The sequence below is a fragment of the Neoarius graeffei genome, chromosome 15 (assembly GCF_027579695.1).
Source record: "Neoarius graeffei isolate fNeoGra1 chromosome 15, fNeoGra1.pri, whole genome shotgun sequence".
NCBI lineage: Eukaryota > Metazoa > Chordata > Actinopteri > Siluriformes > Ariidae > Neoarius > Neoarius graeffei.
The window spans coordinates 24,721,616-24,735,531 of NC_083583.1; the positions used below are offsets into that span (position 1 = coordinate 24,721,616).

The 13,916-nt window shown below is 40.5% G+C and overlaps 1 protein-coding gene across 1 annotated transcript in view; it reads right to left on the reverse strand.

Annotated features, from left to right (window-relative positions):
* ntrk3b (neurotrophic tyrosine kinase, receptor, type 3b) overlaps nt 1-13,916 on the reverse strand; it is a 324,652-nt gene that overhangs the window by 134,841 nt on the left and 175,895 nt on the right. The window contains exons 8-9 of the mRNA XM_060941065.1: nt 782-1,087; nt 86-106 (exon numbers count right to left, since the gene is read on the reverse strand). Coding sequence (XP_060797048.1) covers nt 86-106; nt 782-1,087 — 327 coding nt within the window. The remainder of the gene's footprint in view (nt 1-85; nt 107-781; nt 1,088-13,916) is intronic.

Sequence of the window (13,916 nt, forward strand, 5' to 3'; positions counted from 1 at the left end):
TTAAAGAGTATCACAGTGTCAAAAAAAGTTCATTTGTTAAATTGCTGAGACACACAATTCTGAAAATGTTCAGTGCCAAAGAAACACTCACCATACTCAACAATTCCTTTTACCGCAGAGAAAGAGAAAGGAGACAAAACAAAAACATGTTAAATAAATGAGATAAAGATAACAACCTATATGTATTGATATTTAAATAATATTGGCTGGCTTTTTTCATGGTATATCAGATATATTCCATTCAGCTAGCATGATATTAAATGAGTCGAAGCTGAATGGAATATATCTGATATACCACGAAAAAAGCCATTATTATTATTATTATTATTATACATTCCTTTTGGGTGTTCAACGCATCTTTCTCTTTCAAAATTCTCTCAAAATCTTCCATATTTAACTAAACAAACCTGGCAGTCATGTTTGTTTACAAATTGTCACAGTCGCTCGCTAGCATGGAAGTTTTACATCTCCGACGTGTGACATCATGTTGTCTTGACAACCATGAAATATCATAAACCATATTCAACCTCATTCTCCATTGGGTAGAGTGACGTAATACTCTTAGGATAAGCGATATGCTAACAATAGTGTATGCTATCAAACCAAACTAATGAAATCCACTAGAAGGGAATAGAATACATGTTTCTATTCCATCGAAAAAGTGTCCTGTGTGTATAATAATGATTGATATTGTACTATATCGCTTTATTCACATAGTATATGAACAACTAACCACTGCCACTGTCAAAAGTGAGACCTATTTTCAAAATAAAAAGCCTACCATCTTCATCCAAAAACGGCGGTGCATCCAGGAAATGTCCGAAGACAGTTTTGGTGGCTGAGCCAAGTGAGTTGGTGGCCACCAGTGTGTAGTTCCCATTATCGTGGTGTGTAGGGTTTTCAAAATTCAGGCAACCTTCCACATAATCCCGGTAAATCTCTATTTCAGTGTGGATGTATGGGGCCTGAATCTCGCGGCCTTTGTGGAACCACTGCAGCGTGGGATGAGGGAAACCTCGCACGGTGAACTCGATGCAAGTGTGGTGTCTGCGTTCAGGCTCCTCCAACTTTATAATCACTGGGGGAACTGATGGAGAGAGGAGTAGAGAATTACTGAGTAAATACAGATGTTATTTAGATCAAATTTATGAAGGTCCAGCTGCACAATTTTCAGATAAGCAGCTAACTAAAATATGACTGAATGGTGATATCAAATACCTTTTAACCATTAACTATTAGTGACAGATTCATGATTATAAATGAATCAGTTTAACACATCAATTCAAAGTGGTTTGATTTGCTCAATGGTGCTTCACATTATCAATTTTGATTCGTGCCACAGACCGTGAACACATGAAACACCTAATTTGAAGTGCAGAATAAATGCATAGTTTTCTGTTGAAACTTGATTGGGGAAGCCATGGACTACTGGTTAGAGAAGCAGCTTTGGGACCAAAAGGTTGCTGGTTTGATTCCCTGGACCAGCAGGAATGGCTGAAGTGCCCTTGAGCAAGGCACCTAACCCCAGGCTGCTCTGGGTACATTATACGTCACTCTGGATAAGAGCCTCTGCTAAATGCCTGTAATGCAAAACATTTATTTTACAAGCTGCAGTATGTCGTCACATCACTAATCAGACCAGAGAGAGGAAATGAAAGTCTGTGAAAACTCTTTCCTTTCTCAGTGAGCTGACTTCTGTTAAGTTACGTAAAGAAGAAGAAGAACCCTTTATTTGTCACATGCAAAACTTCAAGCACAGTGAAATTCATCCTCTGCATTTAACCCATCTGAAGCAGTGAACACACACGCGCACACACCCAGAGCAGTGGGCAGCCACACTACAGCGCCTGGGGAGCAGTCGGGGTTAGGTACCTTGCTCAAGGGCACTTCAGCCCAAGGCCGCCCTACGTTAACCTAAACATACGTGATTGTGGATGAGACAACAGAGGATCTGCTGCGGAAGCCATGGCAGTTTGTGTTTAGAAAACTCGAGTTGTTGAATAACAAACAGCTTTTTTTTTTATTCTTTTGGAAAAAAAAGGTTTATTGTATAATTGGCACTGCTACTACTACAGTCATTTTCAAGTAGCCGCTTTGGTTCAATGCTCACATACTTTGCTGGCTCCACATCTGGACTGCAGGCCACAGTTTTATAATATGATGACTGCTAAGACTGATCAAAGTACAAAACATGTCACAGCAGTGATTTTGCTGGCTTCGTTTAAAAAAACAGGAAATGCTAAATATCCCATTGGAAAATCTGACTTGTACTGAACGTATGTGCTGCATCTGAATACTCAGTATGTAGTAACGATTGATAGGTACCTACTACCCAACCGTTACTATAGTAAGTTCTATGAGTATGCGAGTGAGTAGTAAGGACACAATTCAGACATACTCCGCCACCATCTTACCTGTCCTCTGAACTGGGTCTTCACAGATGACGTATACTCACGTATGCCATGAAAATAAAAAAATGTACAGTCCTGTCCAAAAGTCTTAGGCACATGAAAAGAAATGTTGTAGACCAAAAATGGCTTAAAATAATGAAATTAAATGCTTCAACATAAAAAAAAAAATACCATAAACAGTATGCAGTAAGCCATAATAAATGAAACAAAGTCAATATTTGGTGTGAGACGACCTTTTGCTTTAAAAATAAAAATAGTAGTCTCAGCGACAATGAGTGCAGTTTTATAAGGAAATGAGCTGTAGGTTTTACTGAGCATCTTACAGAACCAGCCACAGTTCTTCTGCACACTTTGACTGTCATACTCGCTTCTTAATTTTGCACCAAAACAGTCTTCATTATGTTTTCTTTTTTAATCTGAAAAGTGCTCTCTTATGTACAACCCCGATTCCAAAAAAGTTGGGACAAAGTACAAATTGTAAATAAAAACGGAATGCAATAATTTACAAATCTCAAAAACTGATCTTGTATTCACAATAGAACATAGACAACATATCAAATGTCGAAATTGAGACATTTTGAAATTTCATGCCAAATATTGGCTCATTTGAAATTTCATGACAGCAACACATCTCAAAAAAGTTGGGACGGGGCAATAAGAGGCTGGAAAAGTTAAAGGTACAAAAAAGGAACAGCTGGAGGACCAAATTGCAACTCATTAGGTCAATTGGCAATAGGTCATTAACATGACTGGGTATAAAAAGAGCATCTTGGAGTGGCAGCGGCTCTCAGAAGTAAAGATGGGAAGAGGATCACCAAACCCCCTAATTCTGCACCGACAAATAGTGGAGCAATATCAGAAAGGAGTTCGACAGTGTAAAATTGCAAAGAGTTTGAACATATCATCTACAGTGCATAATATCATCAAAAGATTCAGAGAATCTGGAAGAATCTCTGTGCGTAAGGGTCAAGGCCGGAAAACGATACTGGGTGCCCGTGATCTTCGGGCCCTTAGACGGCACTGCATCACATACAGGCATGCTTCTGTACTGGAAATCACAAAATGGGCTCAGGAATATTTCCAGAGAACATTATCTGTGAACACAATTCACCGTGCCATCTGCCGTTGCCAGCTAAAACTCTATAGTTCAAAGAAGAAGCCGTATCTAAACATGATCCAGAAGCGCAGACGTCTTCTCAGGGCCAAGGCTCATTTAAAATGGACTGTGGCAAAGTGGAAAACTGTTCTGTGGTCAGACGAATCAAAATTTGAAGTTCTTTATGGAAATCAGGGACGCCGTGTCATTCGGACTAAAGAGGAGAAGGACGACCCGAGTTATCAGCGCTCAGTTCAGAAGCCTGCATCTCTGATGGTATGGGGTTGCATTAGTGCATGTGGCATGGACAGCTTACACATCTGGAAAGACACCATCAATGCTGAAAGGTATATCCAGGTTCTAGAGCAATGTACGAGCTCCCATCCAGACGTCGTCTCTTTCAGGGAAGACCTTGCATTTTCCAACATGACAATGCCAAACCACATACTGCATCAATTACCGGTACAGCATCATGGCTGCGTAGAAGAAGGGTCCGGGTACTGAACTGGCCAGCCTGCAGTCCAGATCTTTCATCCATAGAAAACATTTGGCGCATCATTAAACGGAAGATACGACAAAAAAGATCTAAGACAGTTGAGCAACTAGAATCCTACGTTAGACAAGAATGGGTTAACATTCCTATCCCTAAACTTGAGCAACTTGTCTCCTCAGTCCCCAGACGTTTACAGACTGTTGTAAAGAGAAAAGGGGATGTCTCACAGTGGTAAACATGGCCTTGTCCCAACTTTGAGATGTGTTGTTGTCATGAAATTTAAAATCACCTAATTTTTCTCTTTAAATGATACATTTTCTCAGTTTAAACATTTGATATGTCATCTATGTTCTATTCTGAATAAAATATGGAATTTTGAAACTTCCACATCATTGCATTCCGTTTTTATTTACAATTTGTACTTTGTCCCAACTTTTTTGGAATCGGGGTTGTAATATGCTGCTCAGATACAAACTCCCCCCGTAACATTTAATTTTGTGCTGGAAAACGAATATTTGGAACTCTAAAATGTTTTTGTACTGACTCGATAATGTAGACGTCATAAAATAGAAATCTATAACAAAGTTTGTATGAAAAAAACAATAAATAGGGTGCCTAAGACTTTTGCACAGCACTGTATATATTTCTGCAATGGCAGAAATATTTCAATAATTCCTAATACACTGCTGCAAAATTGGCTTCACTTCAGATAGCCATCTTCTTTTATTTTCCCCAAGGGAATTCTTCTTCTTCTACTTCAGTTATTTGGAGGCTCCAGCTGAATTATGGGATAGCATAATATAGCATAGTGTGGTACATTTGCAAACTATGGATGTAGTAGATCATCCAGGCACCATTCAACTACTACTAAATGCCTACTGAGTGTTCAGACACCCTACACAATGCTTTTTGTGTACTAATAGTATGGGATGTGGAATATTCATAACATCTGGATTTCTCACGCAAGTGTCCCATGATCACCTCCACCAACTTTGTTGGAGCAGGTTATGTTTTTGCCTCCATTTGTTTGCTTGTCTGTTACCAACATAGCTCAAACAGTAGTGAACAGATTTTGATGAACTTTTGACTAAAGGTGAGCCATGGGTCAAGGAACAATTGATTAGATGTTGAGGCAAATCTGGATATGTATGCGGATGCAGGATTTTTTTTTTGTCTGTGTGGCAGCGGGGGCATGGCCAAACGTCAGTTTGTGAAGGGAGGGTGGAGTCGGGGAAGGTGAGTGGCTTAGGCTACATCCACACGACAATGGCAACGAGATTTTTTTTTTTTAATATCGCGTACACATGGGCAACGGATCAGTAAAATATCAGGTTCATATGGCAACGCAACGCTTGCTGAAAACGATGCAATACACATGCCACACCTCTACGTGTGCTGTAAGACGGTCCCATCGGAGACACCAGAACAATAGAAGTAGACGCATGCGCATAAACCCCTTCTTCTGTAGCATTAGCAACATAAAGTTTTGATTATTAATCAGTAGCGTAAAATGAAAGACGCGGAAAGAGGAATGAATGGGGTAGATGGAAGCCGGTACGCCAACATTCTGATATCCTCCAGAATTCTTTAATGGTCCGGAATAAATTGAATGCTACACGTTGATGGATTACTTTGTTCTTCTATGCCCTTTTTGAGGAATGTATTGTCGGACTTAAACCAACATCTGAAGAGGTGAGCTCGCTCCTTTTTTTTTTCCTATTTTTGCTGGCGGGATTGTTTTTGGAAAGCACACGGGCGGTGCCGCGGTTTGGTACTGCTTCCGCAGTGTTTGGACTAAAGACTCTGCCCTAAGGGCTATTCTCTCTCTCTCTCTCTCTCTCTCTCTCTCTCTCTCTCACTTTGCACCATTACACAATAAATATTCACAGTGAAAATATTTTGTAAGCGCGTTTCATGAACCAAGTTATAGGATTTGTTGACAACTCGCATCGAGTTCGTTACACTTCTACCCAGCGTGAAGCACTGACAGTCATGTGGTTGTGACGTCATCGTAAACAAATCCGTTCTACGCATCCAGATGACTTCGCAACGGTGCCGTTGCCATATTTTTTCACTCTGGAACCCGTTCTCAAAAGATTTCGTTTTGGTGCACCCAAAACGCCGGTGCTGTGTGGACTCCAGGCCGAAACGATAAACAATTTTATCAGATTCACCTGAATCCATTGCCGTGTGGACAGGGCCTTAGTCGTTACACCTGTTGTCAGTTAATGTGCGTGTGTGTGTGTTGCAGTGATGGTGGAGCGTAAAAGGAGGGGGAGAACTGAGAAGAGAGCCCCTGGGACCAGAACAAGACTGTGTGTATGTGCGTGTGTCCTAGAGTGAGCAAATGAAGTTGAAAAGCTGAAATAAACGTGTGTGTGTAAACATTATCTCCCGCCTGCCGTACTTCTGTACTCCACCCACACCAAGGAAACTGTTAGAGTCTGTTCCAAATGTAACTCAGAAAGCAGTGAACAGATTTTGATGAAATTTGGTGTACAGCTTTAGTACACAGGAAATTTGCCTCAGTAAAATTTACTCAAATTGAAGAAAATTTTACTCTACGCCAGATAACATTTGGTTTTGGTCCCGCTCTAAAAAGAGTAAAAGTTAATCTTTTGATAGAGCTGTTTCTCCAGAGTCAATTCTCCTCAATTTAGTGTTAATATTTTACTCTTTCTAGTGGTATTTGACTCTATTCAGTGTGTCTTGAAACTAACTTGTACTATTTTACTCAGTTCAGAGCCACAATCAACTCTGTTACACAGTTACTCTGTAATTTTGCTCCCACTCCAACTCCAAATTTTACTCTCCAAACTCAAAATAGAGCAAAATTGACTATTTTTGAGGAAAATACTTTTAACTCTGGGGAAAAATAAAATAAAATAAATTGCTCAGCCATTTTTCCTGTGCATTATTCCAGGTTCAAGGGATTTGATTTTGATGTTGATAACATGTGGCTTGGCAGAGGTATGCACTCTACTGTTTACTCTGAGTTTTGTCTATTAGGACTGACTTACACCTATCTCACTTTATCTCTGCTTCACTCCCATTGCTGTTTCCCAATAACATCTAATCATCCAACAATGTATTACATTATTTTTGTAAGTGTCCCTTTTGATTATAATCCTCAAGTGATGCTCGGCAAAACACTGACTAATCTTCTAAACCTCCTGAAAAATGGAGAAGCAAGTTAATGCACCAACAAATTTCTAGATCGATCCGCTTTAATATTTCCACAACTAAAAATGAATGGTGTGTACACAAATTTAATTTAAAGCTGGAATTCCTCTACAAAGTATTTGTCTTGTGTATTTGTATCGTTAGCTCTTAAATATGGTGCACTCGAGTACACAGGTTGTTAACTGCAAGCGAAGAGATGAGGTAAATCCCAGAGGACACACAGATCATAGCCATTATTGGATAGTAAAAAAAAAAACATCCAGCCTTGAAAAAGTAATAAAATCCACCTTCTATTAAACCTTTCAACATTTTATCAGTCTAGCAAAGAAAAGCTTTTTCAGCTGAATATGCATCACTGAACAATGCTAAATTAGGTCTCCAGTGGAAAGTGGTTGTTAAATCTAAAAATGTAATCTTGCTGTCACAAAATATACATTAGTGCACAGTTTTCAGATTAAGGCAGCATGTGATCTGGCATCAAAATGAGAGAACATCGTAAGTGCCAGTCGATCACTCTCACCCACAACTGAATTGATTTGATGTTTTCTTTTTCAGTGGTTTAAACTGATGGGCTGATGACTGATATATACCTCCCTTTGTGCTGGGAGCTGCCCAACACCGACTAAATGATGCTCAGCTTAGGGATTTGAAATCGGCATGCTGCAGCATCCCTCACACACTTTACACGCCCTCTCGACTATATGGGGTGTTATTTACAGAGTCCTGCTGAAGCTCCCAAACATACAGAGAGAGCTCCATTTACCTCCTCCAATTCTACAATGGCTGCAGTATCGTTTTATGGATTTTTTTTATAGCACAACTCATCTCAGCTAAAAAAAGAATATCTCGGGTTGTTGAGTAGTAGTAAGTAAAGGAAGACTTGCAATTTAATGTCCAAGCTGAACTAAAGTGGTATTTTAGAAGAGTGGGGAAAAAACAAGATTACATCACAAGTGTAGTTTTCCTGACATCTCATCTGAAAAATAGTGGATGGGCAGTGTGACCCTAAATAAATAAATAAATAAAATCTTGGTACAGTTTAAGCTACATAAAACACATTGTGTTATTAGCTCATCCGGCCGACAGGTGATGAGTTTATGCCATCATATATTGTCCGCTGTCCATCTGGCGTCGTCCACATTTCACGAAAATCGCTTCTTCTCTCTCAATTAATCACCGATTTTTATTCTTTTTGGCAGGAAGGTGGGTCTGCCTGGGGTGCATATAGCTTCTACCCAAATTTGCAATTAATAATGAAAATATGGAGTAATTAAGCCTTAACAAGCAGTTTCCACACAAATCGCTTCTTCTCCCTCAATTCTTCACCGATTTGGTTCTTTCTGGCAGGAATATAGGGGTACCTAGGGCAATTTTGTAGTCGAGTCACTAAACCTCAAGACTGAGTCCAGTCTTGAGTCCCCAGTGTTCAAGTCCGAGCCAAGTCCAAGTCATTAAAAAAAAATTTCGAGTGGAGTCCACTATGGATCTGAGTCGAGTCCGAGAACAAGACTCCAACTGCACCATTTGACGGTAGCTGTTTCAGAGCCATTAAGAAGAAGCAGCCTTTGTTTGTCACATGCACACTCAAGCACAGTGAAATTCATCCTCTGCATTTAACCCATCTAAAGCAGTGGACATACACACCCAGAGTAGTGGACAGCCATACTACAGCGCCCAGGGAGCAGTTAGGGGTTAGGTACCCTGCTCAAAGGCACTTCAGCCCAAGGCCGCCCCATGTTAACCTAACTGCATGTCTTTGAATTGTGGGGGAAATCAGAGCACCTGGAGGAAACCCACGCAGGCATGGGGAGAACATGCAAACTCCACACAGAAAGGCCCCCCATTTGCCACTGGGCTCGAACCCAGAACCTTCTTTCTGTGAGGCAACAGGGCTAACCACTACACTACCGTGCCGCCCATTAACATTAGTTTGTTCCTGAACATAACGTATGAACAGGTGAATGTGATTCTTTTTGTCAGGGAGTGTGAAGTATTCTGTCAGAGATGGTTGGGAGACGGATGTAAATGCAGAAGGTGTGTTTATTAATACAAGTGAAAACAGGTAAACAATCCAGGATGGCAGGCAAAATCGTAAAACAGTGAAACAGGCAATAGGTCGAGCGAGACACAGACTATCGTAGACTTGGCAGAATCAAAGACGAGAAACAGGAAATCAGGGATCAGGAAACCAAACAAGGAAGTACGGCTCGGTAATGTGTCAGCAACACAACTCAATACTTTGCAAAGTAAGTGTGTTTTCGCAGTTTTTATATAGGCATGCTGATTGTGCCTTAATCCTGTGCAGGTGCGAGTCATTTACGGCACACGCAAGAGTCCACTTGGCATGCGCGCTGTCCGGAGCATGCCCGAGAGTCCATCTGATGCACATGCCAAGGCGCACAGGTGAGACACTCTGACACGAAATTAGTGCAAAATTAATGTAGATATAAATATCTTATGCCAAATTATTATGGCATGTTACCAAAAAAAATAAAGAAAAAAAACGAGTCTTCATCTCCATTTTCCGAGTCCTAATGCAGTTAATGCACGAGTCCGAGTCATGAGCCCTTAAAATTAGGGCACGAGTCGGACTCAAGTACTACAAGCCTGACCTAGGGTGCATATAACTTCTACCCAGATTTGCTTAATTACAGTTATTAAGGAAGTTATGGACTTATTAAGCCTTAATAATAATAATAATAATAATAATAATAATAATAATAATAATAATATAAAAAGTTCAATTTATATAGCACCTTTCACAAACCCAAGAACAGCAGTTTGACAAAAATCACTTCTTCTCGGTCAATTCCTTGCCGTTTTGGATTCTTTCTGGCAAATAGGTCGATATTCCTGGAGTGTATATAGCTTCTGTGTATAGCTTGTATATAGTGTATATAGCTTGCAACATTTATTGCACAAGACGGCCCACTTTAGATTGTTCCTTCTGGAGTAGACAGGGCCGGAGTGAGCTACACAGTCATTGACGGTCTCGTTTATGTTTGCTGAGGTGCTAAAAATGCATGAATTCGGGAAAGGAGGAAAAAAAATACGAGCAACTACAGTATGTACTCTGGTCTACAAGTGCTGCTATGAACAGGCTCTTAAAAAAAAGTTATGTCTATAAAAATGCACAAACACCCAGAAAAAATAGGCAATTGGGGAGTGTTTCTACAAAATAAGTGCAAAATAGTACAGGGTCTATACAAGTAGATTAACTTCGTGCCTTCAGTGTGATTTACTGCAGCCTGAAAGTCATTTTATGAAGGCAAAATATAACACTGTCAAAAAGATGTCACAGTATCTCAAAATGATGAAATATTGCCGTGTTAAAGTAGATTTCATATGAGATATTTGCCATATGTTTGCACCTACGATGCCAGCAGCCATACACGTCACACTGCAAATTGCCCAGACCTGGCACAAACCATTTTGGAATGTGCCCCTAGGACACAGACAGACAAACAGACACATATATACACACACACACACACACACACACACTTTGCGAAATGTGAACAGGTGTAACCCATAATAGAACTATAACTCATTCTAATGTGATTTTCAATATTGCTTACACATACACTCAGGCTTTTTTTTTCTTTTCTTTCTTTTTTTGTGCAACTGCCTTATCTACCATCTTCACAAACTTACAGAAATGAAAGTAACTAATACCTAGAGGGGGCGGAACAGTGGTGTAGTGGTTAGCACCGTCACCTCACAGCAAGAAGGTCCGGGTTCGAGCCCCGTGGCTGGCGAGGACCCTTCTGTGTGGAGTTTGCATCTTCTCCCCGTGTCCGCGTGGGTTTCCTCCGGGTGCTCCGGTTTCCCCCACAGTCCAAAGACATGCAGGTTAGGTTAACTGGTGGCTCTAAATTGACCGTAGGTGTGAATGTGAGTGTGAATGGTTGTCTGTGTCTATGTGTCAGCCCTGTGATGACCTGGCGACTTGTCCAGGGTGTACCCCGCCTTTCGCCCGTAGTCAGCTGGGATAGGCTCTAGCTTGCCTGCGACCCTGTAGAACAGGATAAAGCGGCTATAGATAATGGATGGATGGATGAATATCTAGAGGTACTCTACATATGAGAAAATATCTGTAATTAGCTATAAATATTTGGAAGCTCTTGTTACGAAAAATCAGCAGACCTGAGCATTTTACAATACAGGGGAAGTATTAACCCCTTCAATGCCCTTGGACAAGTCACGTATGTCATGAAATCTTTTACCGCTGTGCCTTATGACAGAAGAATGTTTTAGGCATTGACTGTAATTCATATGTGCCACTGTGAAGTAAAAGTAATGTGCCATGTAAGGTACATAAATGGAGGTGTTTATGACGAGTAGCATACGTCATAAGGCACAGCAATAAAAGATTTCATGACGTACGTGACTCATCCAAAGGCACTGAAGGGGTTAACTATCTGAAAGATGCACAGGCTTAGACCATCAAAGTTTCATCAAATAGACAAATTAAAAAAATTTCACATTTCTATTCTGCATAATCTGTTTTGGATTACTACACCCCTCCTCAGCCCCAGACAGCTTCTCTGGTTGTCCCACCATGCTGATGGTTGACCAACAGCATTTAAAGAGAGTTTGTGGAACAGGTTTCTTTATGCAGACCTTATGAATAGAACACACTTTTGTCAGCACTCTTTTATTGCATTCATATCCTATTTTGAACAGTTTTGCAACACCTTGTCATCTTGAATCTGCGTTGTACTTGACAGCCCTTATGCAGACATCTGGGAAGTTTCAGTATCTTTGAGAGCAGAACTCAGTATCGCTATTGAAAACCATTAACGCAGGCAGCAAAAACTTAAGTTCTAAAGCACACATAATATGGCCACAAATTGTGCTAGTAATTTATCAAATTAAACACACAAATTATTGATCTTCATTTTGGATCTGCTCTGTGATGAAATGACTTCTGATCCAGAATGTATTCCTATCTCGCACACACTGTTCCTGGGATAGGTTCTAGATCCACTCCAGACCTGATCAGGATAAAGCGGTTACTGAAGATGAATGAATGAATGAATGAATGAATATTTGGAATCGCAGTACTGTATTTCAGGTCCTGTTTGTTGGCCATATCAGTGGAAGGTTGCAAGTTTGAATCCCAGTGATGCCCCAAGAGATCATAAAAATGGTACCTATTGCCATCTGGGAAGTCATGCTGCAATACAGATTGTGAGTGCGGAGTCAAATTCTTGCGGTTACCAAAGGACTAGACCCCCACTGTAATCCTAGCTATATAATAGGCGAGAGGACGAGGGCTACTGAAACGGAGATTGGCACCACATCTGTGAGCCTCAAGAGCTGGTTAGTACTGGGACAGGAGAATGCTGGGGAAGACCAGATCCTCGTGCGGGAGGGATTTTGATGCCCCAAGAGAGAATAATTAGCCCTGATCTCTGGCCAGGAAAGATCTCTCTCTCTCTCTCTCTCTCTCTCTCTCTCTCCAATCAAAGATTATCATGAGATTGTGATGAGAGTGAGATTATCACTTGATAATAGTGGGAGTCTGTTATCTCATGTATACAGTACTCAGTATGTGCTCCTAGTATGTATACAGTACTAGTGCTGTACTCCCAATAGGCTTAGCTGTCCTATGTGGTGATATGAGCAGCAGTTTGAAAAGATACAGTGGTTGGTCAGATGACACCAAGTAAAATGCTCCTGAGATTTGATCTCCATTCCAGCTTAAGTTTTTTCAGCCTGCTTTTCTGACAAATTCACAATACAATCATCAGTTATTGAAAAAGAGCATGAAAAATACCATCGACTTTCCAATCAAAGTAGAAATGATACAAAATGACAAACGACAGAAACATCACTTTAGTGATTTTGCTTTGAAAGAAGATGATTATAACGATTTTGGCTTGAATGAAAGGGTTACCATTTTTTTTCTGTTTGGTATTCAGACGAAACACAGCATGAGCCCAGCATGAGCCCATTCTGGACTTAAAGAGAAATCATAACAGCCTATCTGTCTAAGTGTGTGTAATAGTTTGCCCCACAACTTTCTTATTATGCCATCAATGAGACCTTGAGATATAATGTATTGCTCAACCCTAATCATTTCACTGTTGCGCTATTGATGGATAGATAGACAGAACTGCTTAAGATTATTCCTAATTACAGACACACCAATACCTTTGGGGATTGAAGCTACTGCATGTCATGTAATCACACACTTCAGTCACTCATATCTATGATTGTCATTCCACAATCATTTCTTAACAAGGAAAGCAATGGCACTCTGCATTGTGTTGTCACAGCTAAACATCCCGAGCGCGCCTCCTTGGGTCGGAGCTGTCATTTCATTTTACCATCAACGTCGTTCATCAGGGCGGCGATTAAACTAAATGGCTTCCTCTATGCAGCGGCTTAAATTCATGTGCTATTTATTAAGTATAATGTCTTCTGAGCGGCACAGTCGTACTTTAGTGCCTGGAAACGTCTTCGGTGGTGAGAGATACCTGCTCTTAGAGAAACTACTGCCAGACTGGACGCTCAGGGTGGGTAAGGTTCAGCTCTTCAGCACAAAGTCTCACACACACACACAGAGCGTACAGTGTGCTACTGAAAACTCACTGCCTATAATGGAGTATTTCCAAAAATGGAACATCTATTTCTGTAATTAAATTTCAACTGGTGTCTTTCTTTTCACCTTCCCTGCCTACTAAGTGTTTCTGATTACACTTGCATAAAAGCTTCAGGGTGCTTT